Genomic DNA, 17,123 nt, shown 5'->3' with positions numbered 1-17,123 from the left:
ATTTTATTTGCATTCTTTTTTACTTTTCAATTTCTTTTTATGTTTATATAGACATATATTTTTCATTTAGACTTTTTTTGGATATTTTGGTTATTAAAATTATATGTGACTTTTATTTATTAAAAATATATATGTGAATATTTGAAAAATATATAATATTTAAATTTTAATTACTTTTCCACCATCTTTATCTTAATTCAAACAATCACATTTTCACCTCTCTATTTCTTTAAATTTACTTTTCCAAGTCCACTCCCAAAAACAAATACATGCTAAAAGAATTTTAAACATATCAGTTTTTTTATTTTTAAATTTTACAAACACCTTATACTTCTTCTTTTATTTACTATAGGCATGGTCTATCTGAGACATATTGTCACTACAGTCACAACTGAATCTGGGACTTCGCCAAATCCAATCAGAAACCAAATTATTAGATTTAATTTGATTTATTTGGATTTTCGACGTGAATGTTACAAAACAATTAAGATTTCCACTTTTCTAAAGTTGCATTAACAATATTCATGTTTCGTATTGCCGAGGACTGAGATGTTATTCTTTACTTTGAGAATAATGTTACTATATTTAAAATATATAATTTTAATATAATGTAACATATTTCATACTATGATATAGCTGCAATTTTCTACTGATCACCTCATTATTTTTTTATTTATCGTGAAATTGGCTTATGTAAGGACCGTGCATTTAAAATAAAAAGTGGTGGGGGAGGTGTAATGACCGCACGTTCTCAGTGGGGGGCGGCAGTCATCATGCTTGGAAGCACCAGCCGCCCCAATATCAGAAGTGGGCTTTTATTTTATTTGCAAATGGGGAGCAGCACTCAGAGGTCCCTTTCTTTCATTCTGCACCGTCCAAGAGCACCATTTCTTCCTTCTTAAAGGTAAAAGCCATGGATTCAAAGGGATTTGGGGATTCTGAAATTCTGGAGGAGTGAGAGGCGTGCTGCAAGTTCTGGGAGAAGAGAAGGAGAGCTGGGCACTGTAGCAGAGAACTGGAACGACAGAGGAAGAACTCAGAGATTGATTCAAGGTTTCCAAGGAAGTCTTCAAGAGGTAAGGGGAGCTAGATCTTTTCTGTAGATTGTAGAAATAATTGATGTATTTGAGGTCTGTGTTATTAAGAGATTTGATGAACTATTTGTGCTTTAGAGTGATCTTGTTCAGTATGAATCTGTATGAGTGAGGGTAGAATATTGTTGTTGAAACAAATCTGGGAAGAAAGGGGATGAAAAATGGGGTTTCTGGGAAATCTGGAAATCTGCTGCGTTTCTGCAGAATTCTGCAGAACGAGCGTACGTCTTTGGTGCTCGACCAATAGTGGTCGGCCAAAATAGAACGAGCGTTCGCCCGTATAGCGTTCGGCCTTAAAATGAAAATTTGCACGTTCGGTTTTGAGTGGATTAGTAAGCGTTCGGTCTTGTGTCCTCTAGTAACGAGCGTTCGCGTTCGTTCTTGGCTAGTTTTGGTGAGTGTTCGGCGATCGGTCTTTGTGTATGGGAACTGTAGTGTTTGATTGAATTTAGTATGATTAGGCTTAAATCTTGGGCGTTTGGTTTTGATGTTTTAGTAATTTAAGCGTTTGATCTAAATTTGATATTCTTTGTTTAAAGAGTTTGAACGTTCGTTTTGATGAATTAGTTAGCATAGCGTTCGATCTTAAATCTGATGTCTTATATTTAAATATTGAACGTTCGGTGTTGGTAAATTATTTATACTGAGGTAAGTATTCTTAGGTAGTTTGTAGCGTTCGGTCTTAGTGTATTTTTGATGGATAGCGTTCGATCTTGACCATATTCTATTAGGCTTCAATAGTGTTCGTTCAATTAATCTCAGGCTGCAATCTTAGCGTTCGTCCAAATGGTTTAAATGACGTTTGTCCAGATTGTTTAGATGATGTTCGTCCAAATGGTTTAGATGACGTTCGTCCAAGATTGTTTAGATGACGTTCGTCCAATTGTTTAAATGACGTTCGTTCAAGTGATGTTCGTCCTAGTATTCGGAAATGACGTTCGTCCCAATAGTGTTCAATCGGTTTTAGCGTTCGGCCTGTTGAATCTTATAGCGTTCGTCCAATTGGCAAAGTAGCGTTCGGCAATTGTGTTCGGTGAATAGTGTTCAATCGGTTTTAGCGTTCGGCCTGCGAATCTTATAGCGTTCGTTCAATTAGCATAGTAGCGTTCGGCCTGTTGGTAATAGCGTTCGTCCTAAGTTTTAATTTGAGCGTTCGGCGTGTGTTGGTGAAATAGCGTTCGGTCTGAGGAAATATAGCGTTCGTTCAATGCCGTTCGGAAGAAAACGTTCGTTCAAATAGTGTTATGAAAATATTGGGTTTTAAGTTCATTTCTCTTGAATTGAATTATGTGCAAAATGTTTGGAAAATATATACTGTAAATGGGATTTATGTGAATGTATGAAATACATTGGATTTAATGTGATATTATGGAGGTATCTGGTCATTCATAACTTGGGATAAGGTTTAACATAACAGTATAATTCATGGACGTAATTCCATGATCCTCAAGGAGAGGATACATGGTGGTGTTTTGGGGTTGTATAGAATGATTACATGGTAGCTCAGTTTTGGGGGTCATCCTGAATCTCCTATGGTCTTTCTTCTCATGTAGAGAGGATTGAACATGTGGTGAGGAGTAGCAGGAGGTCCTAGTCTTGGATGCTTCCATATGATCCAAGGTAAGTAATAACGGATTAAACTCGTGATTGTGGCCGGGCGGGAGTGCCCAAATGTTCCACCAGGCGGGAGTGCCTAATGTTCCACCAGGCGGTAGTGCCTAATGTTCCACCAGGCGGTAGTGCCTAATGTTCCACCAGGCGGGGGTGCCTAATGTTCCACCAGGCGGGAGTGCCTAATGTTCCACCAGGCGGTAGTGCCTAATGTTCCACAAGGCGGTAGTGCCAGGGCGGGAGTGCCCAAGTTTCATAAAGCCACTACGAGTGCAAGACCCGCCATAGCTCGGTAATCATTCTAGTCTGGACGAGTCGGGGTATAAAGTAACAAGTCTTGTGATGTCAGTTTACCATGTTTGGATGAATGTTTACATGTCATGGGAGTGTGTGAAATATGGATCAATAAGTATGCTTTAATTGTTCTTTTATATGAAGCTATGAATGATTGCATGAATTAACTGTGCTGTATGTATAACATGCTTTTTATATCTAGCTCACCCTTGCATTGTTTGTGTTGTGTGCTGTTTGGGTATGTTTCTTTGGCGATGATCATCCACTTGGATGGGAGCAGATGACGGAGAGGATACTTTGGAAGCAGCCCTTGATGGAGACGGAAGTGCTGCAGCTTAGATTAGCTAGTATTATTTCGAAATTCTTAATGTTTGGAAGAACTCGTGTGCGTTTTAAGTTTTAAATTCTCCGTGATTTTCATGGAGAAATTCTAATACTCTTGTTGTCAATTCCGTACTATTATGAGGATGACTGTAATCCTTAAATTACTCTTGACTGCTTTCCTATATTATGCATGATGACGTCTTTAATATATATGAATGATGTATATAATTGGGATGTCACATTTATGGTATCAGAGCAGTTTCTGTCCTTAGAGGATCCTGTAGGGTGTGTATGTGCGCTGCTTATGCTGTGTACTCTTAGTATTGTGTTGGACGGTTGTCCTTGTTTCCTTGGGTTGGACTAATGGTGTTTTTCTCTGTATGAGCAGAAAATGGCACCTAGACCACCACCACCTCCACCTTCTCAGCCTGAGCCTTCTGAGAACACCGTAAGATTGGAGGCTGTACTTGAGGCTATGCAACTTCAGAATGCTACTTTGGTGCAACAAAACACCATCGCCCTTCAAAACTTAGAAGCTGCAAGAGTGTCAGCTGAAGACACTCAGAATTTCCTCAGGGAAATGCTGGTTAATGGAAGACCTACTCCTGATGTTTCTGCCCCTATTACCATTCCAGTCAAGGAGTGGAGTTTGGAGAGTTTTCTCCAACATCATCCCGACAGGTTTTCTGGCAAATGCAGTTCGGATGAGGCCGATCATTGGTTCCAAGATATGGAGCGAATCTTTGAAGCCAAAGGGTGTCCGGATGAGAAGAAGCTGGCCTACACCCAATACTTGCTGACAGGAGAAGCTGGACATTGGTGGAAGAGTGTAAAGACCATCATGGAAGGGAACGGGACTCCTATCACTTGGGAGTTGTTCAGAACTAAATTTTACACTGAATACTTCCCAGATAGTGTCAGGTTTGCTAAGGAGGTAGAGTTTCTTGAGTTGACTCAAGGCAACAGATCGGTATCGGAGTATGCAAATCGTTTTAAACACCTGCTTCGCTTCAACACCATGTCAATAAATGAAGAATGGCAGTGTCGTAAGTTTGAGAATGGCTTGAGGAAGGATATCAAGTTACTGGTGAAAGGATTGCACATTAGAGAATTCTCCGCTTTGGTAGAGATGGCCCGTGATATGGAAAAGACTAAGGGAGAACCAGAGGGACTACAGAGACAACAGAACCAGCCAGTTAGGGTTGGGGGACCTATGATACCCCGGGGAGGCTCCAGTTCTAGAAAGACCCCTTTCTCTAGACCCTCTTACTCCGGGTCCAGGGGTTTTTCCTCTCTGTCATCGGGGCAATCCAGTTTTGCCAGTTCCGTTAGATGCTTCAAGTGTGGTGGACCACACCTCCAGATGTCCTGCCCTCAGTTAGAAGGGTATAGGAGGTGTAATATCTGCAGGCAAGAGGGACACTATGCCAGAGACTGTCCTACTACTAGGAGGGCAGGACCACAGCCACGCCAGGCTGGCAGACCTATTCAGAGGGGTGGACACAGACCTCAGGCAACCGGGAGAGTATATGCATTGACTGGGGCTGAGGCAACCAGTGCAGGTAATTTAATTGTCAGCAGTTGTTTGTTATTTGGAGCTTCATGTGTGACGTTGTTTGATTCGGGGGCGACACATTCTTTTGTGTCTAAGGCTTGTGTGGAGAGGCTTGGTTTAGTTGTCAGGGAGCTTCCGTGTGACCTGGTGGTGTCTACACCAGCAGCTGGGTTAGTCAGGACATCTAATGTATGCTCCAGATGTCCTATTGAGGTAGAGGGGCGCAGGTTCAGAGTGAACCTTATTTGCTTACCTCTGCAAGGGCTAGAGGTAATTCTGGGAATGGATTGGTTAGCAGCCAATCGTATTCTTTTAGATTGCAGTGGTAAGAAGTTAATATTTCCCGGAGAAGATGAAGTTATGTCGTTATCGCTCGGTGTATTGAGGCAGGATATCTTCGAGGGTGCCAGCTGTTTCCTAATCATGTTTCATATGGACGGGACTACTAATTTAAACTCTTTGTCGCTTGGGAACCAGAGTGTAGACCTTCTGGTTGTGAATGAATTCATGGATGTTTTCCCTGAAGAAGTTCCTGGTTTACCTCCTCCGCGAGAAGTAGAGTTCTCTATTGATCTGGTCTCAGGAGCAGGACCAGTATCCATAGCCCCTTATCGGATGGCTCCAGCTGAATTGACTGAGTTGAAGAAGCAGATTGAAGAGTTGTTAGAGAAACAGTTTATCCGGCCAAGTGCTTCGCCATGGGGTGCGCCAGTGTTGCTAGTAAAGAAGAAGGATGGTAGTTCGAGGTTGTGTGTTGACTATCGACAGCTGAATAAGTTGACGATCAAGAACAAGTATCCGTTGCCAAGGATTGATGATCTAATGGATCAACTACACGGAGCCACGGTATTCTCTAAGATTGATCTGAGGTCGGGTTATCATCAGATTTTGGTGAAAGAGGATGATGTGCAGAAGACGGCGTTCAGGTCTAGATATGGTCACTATGAGTATGTGGTTATGCCTTTTGGTGTGACTAATGCTCCAGCCATATTCATGGACTATATGAATCGAATTTTCAGACCCTTCTTAGATAAGTTCGTGGTGGTGTTTATTGATGACATACTTGTCTATTCTAAAACTCGGGAAGAACATGAAGATCACCTTAGGGCAGTACTTGAAGTGTTGAGAGAAAGAAGATTGTATGCCAAGCTGTCCAAGTGTGAGTTTTGGATGGAAGAAATTTCTTTTCTTGGGCATGTGATTTCAGCTAGAGGAATTGCTGTTGATCCCGCTAAGGTGCAAGCAGTACTTCAGTGGGAAAGACCTAAGACTGTCACAGAAATCAGGAGCTTTGTGGGTCTAGCGGGCTACTATCGTCGTTTTATTGAGAGCTTTTCCCGGATTGTGGCACCGTTAACAAAACTGACTAGGAAGGATCAACCTTTTGTTTGGACCGACCGTTGTGAGACTAGCTTCCAAGAGCTAAAGAGCAGATTGACCAGTGCACCAGTTTTGGTTATCCCTGACACAGGTAAACCTTTTGAGGTTTTTTGTGATGCCTCTCATCAAGGATTAGGGTGTGTACTGATGCAGGAGAAGAAGGTAGTGGCATATGCATCAAGGCAACTCAAGGTTCATGAGAAGAATTACCCCACTCATGACTTGGAGTTGGCAGCTGTGGTCTTTGCTTTGAAGATTTGGAAACACTATCTGTATGGCGCGCAATTTCAGGTGTTCAGTGATCATAAGAGCTTGAAATACCTCTTTGATCAGAAGGAGCTTAATATGAGGCAAAGGAGATGGATGGAGTTTCTTAAAGATTTTGATTTCGATCTCCTTTATCACCCTGGGAAGGCTAATGTGGTGGCAGATGCATTGAGCAGGAAGTCAGTGCATATTTCAGCCTTAATGGTCAGAGAGTTAGAGTTGGTGGAAAGCTTCAGAAATTTGAGGTTGCAGGTAGAATTTGGAGCTGACAGCATCAGATGCAGTAATTTGGTGGTGTCCAATGACTTGTTGAAGCGTGTTAAAGAAGAGCAGTCGAAGGATGTTGAGCTCCAAACGTCATCCAGTTTGATTGGGACTGAGCAAGGAAAAGATTTTGCTTTGGGGGCTGATGGTATCTTAAGATTCAAAGGTAGGGTCTGTATCCCTAGTAATTCAGAAATGAAGAGGTTAATCCTTGAGGAAGGTCATAAAAGCCGTTTTAGCATGCATCCTGGCATGACTAAAATGTATCAGGACCTCAAGGAGTCTTTTTGGTGGTCCGGTATGAAGAGAGATGTAGCTCAGTTCGTCGCTTCTTGTTTGACTTGTCAGAAAGCGAAGGTAGAGCATCAGAGACCGGGAGGTTTATTACAGCCATTACAAATTCCAGAGTGGAAATGGGATAGCATCGCTATGGACTTTGTTACCCATTTGCCACGCACTATCCGAAGGCATGATGCAATATGGGTAATAGTGGACCGATTGACCAAGAGTGCTCACTTCTTGGCGATCGATTTGAGAATGTCTATGGCGAAGTTGGCGCAGCTGTATGTTAAGGAGATAGTAAGGTTGCATGGAGTGCCTTCGAGTATTGTATCGGATAGAGACCCGAGGTTCACGTCCAGATTTTGGCAAACTCTTCAGAGTGAGATGGGAAGCAGACTTCAGATGAGCTCGGCGTATCATCCCCAAACAGATGGACAGTCTGAGCGGACGATCCAATCGCTTGAAGATTTGTTGAGGACTTGCATTTTGGATCACTTAGGGGTATGGGATGAGATATTACCACTGGTTGAGTTCACTTACAACAACAGCTATCAGGCTAGTATCGGCATGGCACCGTTCGAAGCGTTGTATGGGAGGCGCTGTAGAACACCTCTCTGTTGGTTTCAGGATGGAGAAGCAGTTTTGACGGGACCAGAGATAGTTCAGCAGACTACAGAGAAGGTGAAGCTGATACAAGAGAGGATGCGAGCATCTCAGAATCGGCAGAAGTCCTATGCTGATCGGAGACGCAAACCGTTAGAAATTGCAGTTGGGGATCATGTGTTCCTCCGAGTGACTCCTACTACAGGTGTAGGAAGAGCCATTCGTGCTAGGAAACTTTCTCCTAGATATCTTGGTCCTTACCAGATTCTTCGACGAGTAGGACCCGTAGCTTATGAGATAGCCTTGCCACCTCGGTTAGCTAACTTGCATCCAGTGTTCCATGTATCTCAATTGAGAAAATACATGTCTGATCCTTCTCATGTGCTTGAAGTTGACGATGTGCAAGTCAGAGAAGATTTGTCAATTGAAGTGCAACCAATAAGGATTGAGGAGAGTCAAAACAAGCAACTTAGAGGAAGAATTGTCCAACTTGTCAAAGTGATCTGGAACAGTGGAACAGGCGACTCTACTTGGGAGTTAGAGGACGAGATGAGAGAAGCTTACCCCCACTTATTCTGTTAAGCCTAATTTTCGAGGACAAAAATTTTTGTTGTTGGGGAGAATGTAAGGACCGTGCATTTAAAATAAAAAGTGGTGGGGGAGGTGTAATGACCGCACGTTCTCAGTGGGGGGCGGCAGTCATCATGCTTGGAAGCACCAGCCGCCCCAATATCAGAAGTGGGCTTTTATTTTATTTGCAAATGGGGAGCAGCACTCAGAGGTCCCTTTCTTTCATTCTGCACCGTCCAAGAGCACCATTTCTTCCTTCTTAAAGGTAAAAGCCATGGATTCAAAGGGATTTGGGGATTCTGAAATTCTGGAGGAGTGAGAGGCGTGCTGCAAGTTCTGGGAGAAGAGAAGGAGAGCTGGGCACTGTAGCAGAGAACTGGAACGACAGAGGAAGAACTCAGAGATTGATTCAAGGTTTCCAAGGAAGTCTTCAAGAGGTAAGGGGAGCTAGATCTTTTCTGTAGATTGTAGAAATAATTGATGTATTTGAGGTCTGTGTTATTAAGAGATTTGATGAACTATTTGTGCTTTAGAGTGATCTTGTTCAGTATGAATCTGTATGAGTGAGGGTAGAATATTGTTGTTGAAACAAATCTGGGAAGAAAGGGGATGAAAAATGGGGTTTCTGGGAAATCTGGAAATCTGCTGCGTTTCTGCAGAATTCTGCAGAACGAGCGTACGTCTTTGGTGCTCGACCAATAGTGGTCGGCCAAAATAGAACGAGCGTTCGCCCGTATAGCGTTCGGCCTTAAAATGAAAATTTGCACGTTCGGTTTTGAGTGGATTAGTAAGCGTTCGGTCTTGTGTCCTCTAGTAACGAGCGTTCGCGTTCGTTCTTGGCTAGTTTTGGTGAGTGTTCGGCGATCGGTCTTTGTGTATGGGAACTGTAGTGTTTGATTGAATTTAGTATGATTAGGCTTAAATCTTGGGCGTTTGGTTTTGATGTTTTAGTAATTTAAGCGTTTGATCTAAATTTGATATTCTTTGTTTAAAGAGTTTGAACGTTCGTTTTGATGAATTAGTTAGCATAGCGTTCGATCTTAAATCTGATGTCTTATATTTAAATATTGAACGTTCGGTGTTGGTAAATTATTTATACTGAGGTAAGTATTCTTAGGTAGTTTGTAGCGTTCGGTCTTAGTGTATTTTTGATGGATAGCGTTCGATCTTGACCATATTCTATTAGGCTTCAATAGTGTTCGTTCAATTAATCTCAGGCTGCAATCTTAGCGTTCGTCCAAATGGTTTAAATGACGTTTGTCCAGATTGTTTAGATGATGTTCGTCCAAATGGTTTAGATGACGTTCGTCCAAGATTGTTTAGATGACGTTCGTCCAATTGTTTAAATGACGTTCGTTCAAGTGATGTTCGTCCTAGTATTCGGAAATGACGTTCGTCCCAATAGTGTTCAATCGGTTTTAGCGTTCGGCCTGTTGAATCTTATAGCGTTCGTCCAATTGGCAAAGTAGCGTTCGGCAATTGTGTTCGGTGAATAGTGTTCAATCGGTTTTAGCGTTCGGCCTGCGAATCTTATAGCGTTCGTTCAATTAGCATAGTAGCGTTCGGCCTGTTGGTAATAGCGTTCGTCCTAAGTTTTAATTTGAGCGTTCGGCGTGTGTTGGTGAAATAGCGTTCGGTCTGAGGAAATATAGCGTTCGTTCAATGCCGTTCGGAAGAAAACGTTCGTTCAAATAGTGTTATGAAAATATTGGGTTTTAAGTTCATTTCTCTTGAATTGAATTATGTGCAAAATGTTTGGAAAATATATACTGTAAATGGGATTTATGTGAATGTATGAAATACATTGGATTTAATGTGATATTATGGAGGTATCTGGTCATTCATAACTTGGGATAAGGTTTAACATAACAGTATAATTCATGGACGTAATTCCATGATCCTCAAGGAGAGGATACATGGTGGTGTTTTGGGGTTGTATAGAATGATTACATGGTAGCTCAGTTTTGGGGGTCATCCTGAATCTCCTATGGTCTTTCTTCTCATGTAGAGAGGATTGAACATGTGGTGAGGAGTAGCAGGAGGTCCTAGTCTTGGATGCTTCCATATGATCCAAGGTAAGTAATAACGGATTAAACTCGTGATTGTGGCCGGGCGGGAGTGCCCAAATGTTCCACCAGGCGGGAGTGCCTAATGTTCCACCAGGCGGTAGTGCCTAATGTTCCACCAGGCGGTAGTGCCTAATGTTCCACCAGGCGGGGGTGCCTAATGTTCCACCAGGCGGGAGTGCCTAATGTTCCACCAGGCGGTAGTGCCTAATGTTCCACAAGGCGGTAGTGCCAGGGCGGGAGTGCCCAAGTTTCATAAAGCCACTACGAGTGCAAGACCCGCCATAGCTCGGTAATCATTCTAGTCTGGACGAGTCGGGGTATAAAGTAACAAGTCTTGTGATGTCAGTTTACCATGTTTGGATGAATGTTTACATGTCATGGGAGTGTGTGAAATATGGATCAATAAGTATGCTTTAATTGTTCTTTTATATGAAGCTATGAATGATTGCATGAATTAACTGTGCTGTATGTATAACATGCTTTTTATATCTAGCTCACCCTTGCATTGTTTGTGTTGTGTGCTGTTTGGGTATGTTTCTTTGGCGATGATCATCCACTTGGATGGGAGCAGATGACGGAGAGGATACTTTGGAAGCAGCCCTTGATGGAGACGGAAGTGCTGCAGCTTAGATTAGCTAGTATTATTTCGAAATTCTTAATGTTTGGAAGAACTCGTGTGCGTTTTAAGTTTTAAATTCTCCGTGATTTTCATGGAGAAATTCTAATACTCTTGTTGTCAATTCCGTACTATTATGAGGATGACTGTAATCCTTAAATTACTCTTGACTGCTTTCCTATATTATGCATGATGACGTCTTTAATATATATGAATGATGTATATAATTGGGATGTCACAGCTTATCACCCTCTTACTCTAAAAATTGGGTTAACATAATGATTTTTAAAGGTTGTTACATATATAATATTGTTTTAATGTGTTATTTTGTAGGTACAACAACATAACGAAATTGATGAAAGGAAAATAGACTAAAATTTTACATGAATAATAAGATGGTTCCATTATATTAAATTGATTTTTGTTTAACATACAAACTTACGCTAGCCATCAATGCGACTATGAATAGGATGTTAGTGGTAACATTAATATCAGTTTTTTTTTTCAATTCACGAGGGCTTATTTGGTAAAGTTCTTTGTTAAAGCCCAGCAAGAAGAATACAGACATGAAAGTTTTAATGATTTTATTATATATTTCTAGAGCTATAAGGATGACTTATTGATAAAATTGGAAAGAAGGGTGTGAGAGGGTATGGATTCAATTTTCCCATTTATAAATACTAACCACTAACATTATTATTAAAAAAAATATTTTTTATACCTAATTCACACAAATTCTTTCTATTTAATATTTTAAATAGTTACAGACAATAAATGAAATCAGTTACAGAATAAAAATGTAACAAAATTATTAAAGTTATTTAATTTTATAATTACTTGTTATGAAAATCTTACACTTTAATAATTTTTTTTATAATTATTATAATAATGAAAATTTTGATAAAGAAGAAACGACTTTGTAATAGAATCTTAATCCCAACCAGTTTTTTCAATGCAAGAAAAAAAAAAGGCATTGTTTTTGGATGTCACAAAAAGCATGGCTGTCCATCTTATGTCTTATATGGACATTGATTAACGGTGCTTTAAGAAAGCAACGTTCTTCTCTCCCAACTCATAACGTGTCTCACGCTTCTCTTTACCCAATTCTAACCTTACCTTGCCTTGGTTTTTTTGTGCTAAAGATAACACTAAACTAATAAAGCCCCACAAAAAAATAGAACAGCTTCTCCTCACAACACAAGAATATTTCAGTAGGTTAAATTGAGACGAAAAATTTAAATTTATTAACATCCATTTCAATCCAAGAGACCGATACACGTCAAGTGACAATGTAAACGATTTCTCATATCACAGAATAGTGAATACCATAACCAAGATAAAATGCAATTATATTTAAGGAGACTTAAATAAAAAGCAAAACTTTGAGATGGGACAAAAGGGAAGCGGAACCATCAAATTGGTTGAACAGATCATTCCGGAATAGTAAGGAGGAGAGGGCGCCAGTATTTCCTTTTCAACAACGACCTGCAACGGAAACCGGTCCAAGGCGAGTTCGTTGAACCGGGTTCGTTATTCCAAGAATGCGGAACCGCAACGGAAACCAACATTGGAGTAGTTTCGTGATCGTGCACCTGCTCCTCTCGTGGCGGCGATGACACAAAGAGGTCCTTCAGGGAGTGTCTCCGCATGGGATCCTTCTCCACGGCTCGCCGAGGTGACCGGTTCAGGCTAAGAAGAGTGCGCAGGGATGTTTTGGGCCGCCGGAACTGAACCAACGGGCTCGTCCTCGGGCTTTGGGTCGGGCTTTGCCCCACTCCACACGGGGTTGCGAAGAGTTTGAACTTGTGCAATGCAGCCATGTATTGAGTTATTTCTCCACGCTTCCTCACTCTGTTCTCTGCTCTATTAAAAGAGGGTTAAAGTGAGTTTGAATTTGAATATTGATAATTGTGAGGGGACAAAGGTGATTGATTGCTCCTAACAAGCATGGGATCTATTTTGGGAACGGTTGCATCTTTTCTTCCACACACATTCATTACTTCTCTTTAATTCTTCCTTTGATACTTTGGACTAAAAAGCACTATGACTCATGCCAAGACCATGGAAATGGAATCGCTAGTAGGCCCAACCATTTTCCCATCTGGCTTTTTTTCTTTTCAATAAAATAAAACGTAATCGTTGCACCAACTGGATCTTGCGATTTTAAAGAACAAATATATCCTCCACAAAAACAAACATTAAATGTACTACAGTACAACGTCACGCGCGATACTAACAAATAGTTACATTGATTTGACTGATAAATAACGAATTATGTGACGTAGATTACAGAATTTTTCTTCTCCCTTCGATTTTTCTTTACTTTTTTTCCCCCCAAGTCCTTGTCTCTTTGAAATTCGTAATCAATCATTAGTGTAATGGAACTAGGAGCATCGAGAGTACAAAAAAGGCTCGGTAATATATTCTTAATTTTTACCAAAACGTGAAAAACTATTGTTATTATTAGCCGAAAAGTGGTTAACCACTGACATTGGGCGTTGTAGATTCACTTTCCCATTTCTCGGTGTAGGACCTTGGCGAAGAAAGCTTATTATTCATTAAAATTTCAATTTGACCCGAATTCCGTGAAACTGATGGTGGTGGTTGCACTTCTTCCCTTGAGGTAGACGACATAACATTACCACCATGATCTCCTTTATCTGGATTCTCAGACTCATAATTCCCACTTTGGATTTTCTTGAGGAATTCCAGAACTTGGTCCATAGAAGGCCTCAATTCGTTGTCTCCCTGCACACACCGAAAGGCCAATTCTGCCACTGAAGTCACCATCCTTTTAACGACTTCATCTGACTCAAATCCAAAGGATGGGTCTACAAGCTCACGAAGCTTTCCTTTTTGAATCTTTGTCATGAAAAAATTTACTAAGTTAACTTCGTCCCTTTCCCTGGCTGCATCAACTGCTGGCATGGATGATATTAGCTCCATTAGCACAACCCCAAAGCTATACACATCACTCTTATCGGTGAGCCTGTAACATTGAAAATATTCAGGATCAAGATACCCCGGAGATCCCTGCGGAGCTGTGGACACGTGACTAACATCATTGGGAAACAATCTTGAAAGCCCAAAATCTGCCACCTTAACGGAAAAATTAATGTCAAGCAGAACGTTATTGGTTTTCACATCACGGTGAATGATGTTAGAAGAATGGAGATAGGAGAGTGCAGTAGCAGTGTCCATGGCAATTTGCATTCGAATGGGCCATGTCAGCAAACCAACTCTTGCTAATTCACCGTGGAGATGGCTAGCAACTGTGCCGTTTGGAATGTACTCATACACAAGCAACAGCTCTTGGGCGTGACGTGAAGTGCAGCCATAAAGGGACACGAGATTTCTGTGGCGCAAGCGAGAAAGGATCTCAATTTCATTCATAAACTGTTCCACTCTCTTGTAATTGTGCTCAAATAGATGTTTGATTGCAACTTCCCTTCCATCTCTCAGTGTCCCTGGTTTTTTATAGATAAATGCTTAAGCGAATTAATAAGATGAAAAGTAATTGTATCTCTGCAGTGGAAATGAGGTATGTAGTGTATTGTATGCTGACCGTGGTAAACAATGCCAAAGCCTCCATCTCCGAGCTTTCTAGTGGAGTCAAAATTGTTGGTTGCTTCTTGAAGCTCCTTATACGAAAAGATGGGTACCCCAAAGAAGATCATGTCAATCTCTGTGTCTGGATTTTGGAAGGAATCACCATAAGTGTTTCTCGATTGAGCATACTTCTGTTTGCAGTAGCGTAACGTGAAGAACAACCCAAATATGACCCATGGTCCAAGACCGATTCCTTCAAAGATTGCGACTTTAATTAGTTTCACAACTAACAGAGACTCAAATTAAAGTCATCTTTTTAATGTCAACCAGTGAATGACCAAAGAGGAGAAAAATAACTTCTATGACAAATTTTGTATTAAGTTTTTTAATTAAAACTGTAAAAAAAAAAATGTTTCACGTGTCCTAATAATATATTTTAAAAAGAATACTTTTGATTATTTAAGTTAAGGTATTAATTAAATTTTTCCTAAATAATTTAAAGAAATCAGTGATGATGAAATCAATACGGCTTTCTAAAACTTTGTAAGGGGACGGGAATTCCCTATTAGATCTTATGTTAAATTTGTGTCACTTCGTTTCTATCTATAATCTTCAAGAGTTCTCTTTTAAAAAATGTCGGAGAAAACCAGAATGTGATATTAAACTTGGTGAATAGGCAAAGTATGAAATTGTGAATAATTCTAAAACACTATTCACAACTTTTTTGTGACAGGTATTGAGTTTTGGTATGTTTTATAAATGTTAACTTTATTTTCTTTATAAAATATTAAAGGAAATTGTAAGAGAATAAGCCATTATCATGAAACACATACGCATGGGACAAAGTTTCGTGTTGAGAAATTGATTCTCCCTAAGTTTTCATTTTATGAATGAAAAAACGTGTTCTATTGTAAATTTCGGAGTGAAAACTTAGATTCGGAAGGGGAATGTCAGGATGTGTAAGTTACCTAGCATCAATGCGAGCTTCCGAGTCGAAACTCTACTTTTCCTGCATAATTTAAAGCAGAGCAATTGTTCCGATCAGATGACAAAGAAGTGAAGTGAACCTAGTTATATGCGATCACTAGATGATAAAGCAAAATTTTCTATAATATTACAGTCAAGCAGAGTAAACGGGGAAGTAATAAAGTAGAAAATAATTACATAATTTTAACTCTTGTGTTGATGAGAAAAAACATAGAGTTAACTTGATTTTTAGCAGTTGGGAAATAAAAAAGCGTGAAAATTGTAGAAATCTGGTTATGTATGTAAATATTAATGAAGAAATTTTGTTGAGACATGAGTATTACCTCATGGCGCAGTATAATTTTGCGTTGCTGTCTATTCGGCAATTGCCCCCACTTCCCTGACACCGCCAACAGTCATTTGAAAACTGGAATTGAAAGGTAATTTCAGGAGTTAAAAATCCAAATGGGTCTCTGAAGAACTGGGAATCTTGTCTGACGGGAAGTTGAACCATTGAACATGAGGAGGTTAAAGAGCGAAGGTGGTCCTGATCAGAGGATGAAGGGGCAAAGTAAAAATCAAAGGAAAGACATCTATAGTTGACGAAATCTTTTGAAATATTGCGGTTTTCCTGGCGGCTGCAATTGAAGGCGGTTATATTGTTTTTCAGGTAAAAAGAACCGAAAGGGGAGGAGGGAGGGAAGATGATATTATAGCTCAAGGCATTACAATTAGAACTTTCAAGAAGATTGAGGAAGTCCTTATCTTTAATGGTAACTTCAGTCTTCCGTCTCCAACCAACAATGTTTGTAACTTGTAAAAGTTTTCCACCATTGGTCAACTGGACTTGCTTCAGTGCTGTCTTGTTAGGATTATTACAGCCTTGGATTGCCAAAGCACCACAATTGCGGTATTCAAAGGTGGTGAAGGGAAAGGAAAACCTTCCCAAACTTCCACAATCAAATGAGTCCGGACAGTCAGAACTGTGCCCATTTGCATTTCCGGCTGCGAGAAGCAACACTGTCAGATGACAAAACAAAAGTATTACATAAACATCATACATTTTCGTATGATACAATAGAAGCACCACAACCATGGAATGCCTCTATATATTAGTATCTCGCTTATAAACCAGTTGACTGCGAATATCAATGTACATTGGGAGCAAGAATTTAGGTGATTTGTGATTTGTTTATGGCTATTTAATCTCCGTGTTACCTTGTTGATATGTGGATTTAATATTAAATGCGTAAAGTCCTAAAGATCATAAAAATGTGATAAATTCTTATAATACTCACGTCCACCCTGACGAACTCGGTTGCTCAGACTCTTGACCAGGTAGAAGTGTTTAACACTTTGTTTCTTGGAATTTGACTTTCCAAAGATAGCTAGCTATCTGACAATAAATACCCGCCGCGGTGTGAAACTCGAATCATACTCTTTGGTACAGATGCACTCAACCAATTAGTCGTAGATCTGTCACCACACACGCAAAAAAAAAAAAGACTAATTTTTTTTCAAATTCTGACAAAATAATAAAAAAAGGGTGATACCTTTACAACCCTCTACATTTTTTCTAATAAAATTTATTAAGAAGTTAAAGAGTGTGCAATATGTGTTATTTAAATAATATTAGTAATATATATACTTGAATATATAAGATTTAATTAAACTTTAAG

General features: G+C 40.0%; 2 protein-coding genes across 3 annotated transcripts; one reads left to right on the top strand and one right to left on the bottom strand.

Moving 5' to 3' along the window:
- Window positions 1-699: 699 nt before the first annotated feature.
- Window positions 700-11,092, top strand: LOC148194829 (uncharacterized). Of its 2 annotated transcripts, XM_088096351.1 has the most exons (3): window positions 700-1,076; window positions 3,280-4,885; window positions 10,885-11,092. In XM_088096351.1, exons 2-3 carry the CDS (start codon window positions 3,715-3,717, stop codon window positions 10,941-10,943), a joined length of 1,230 nt encoding a protein of 409 aa, XP_087952477.1. In that variant the 5' UTR covers window positions 700-1,076; window positions 3,280-3,714; the 3' UTR covers window positions 10,944-11,092. The 2 variants fall into 2 exon arrangements, 1 of the variants encoding a protein (XP_087952477.1); XR_015781569.1 differs by lacking the exons at window positions 700-1,076; window positions 3,280-4,885 and adding an exon at window positions 8,298-8,681.
- A 1,999-nt stretch (window positions 11,093-13,091) lies between these two features.
- On the bottom strand, window positions 13,092-16,540 carry LOC124820974 (LEAF RUST 10 DISEASE-RESISTANCE LOCUS RECEPTOR-LIKE PROTEIN KINASE-like 1.1). Its single transcript, XM_047292765.2, has 4 exons — window positions 15,789-16,540; window positions 15,447-15,487; window positions 14,495-14,731; window positions 13,092-14,396 (listed from the first exon to the last, which is right to left on the bottom strand). Exons 1-4 carry the CDS (start codon window positions 16,538-16,540, stop codon window positions 13,408-13,410), a joined length of 2,019 nt encoding a protein of 672 aa, XP_047148721.2. The 3' UTR covers window positions 13,092-13,407.
- Window positions 16,541-17,123: the final 583 nt, after the last annotated feature.

This window comes from Vigna umbellata, chromosome 8 (genome assembly GCF_029865625.1).
Source record: "Vigna umbellata cultivar VRB3 chromosome 8, Vumbellata_1.0, whole genome shotgun sequence".
NCBI lineage: Eukaryota > Viridiplantae > Streptophyta > Magnoliopsida > Fabales > Fabaceae > Vigna > Vigna umbellata.
This window is presented reverse-complemented; position numbering and strand designations above follow the sequence as displayed.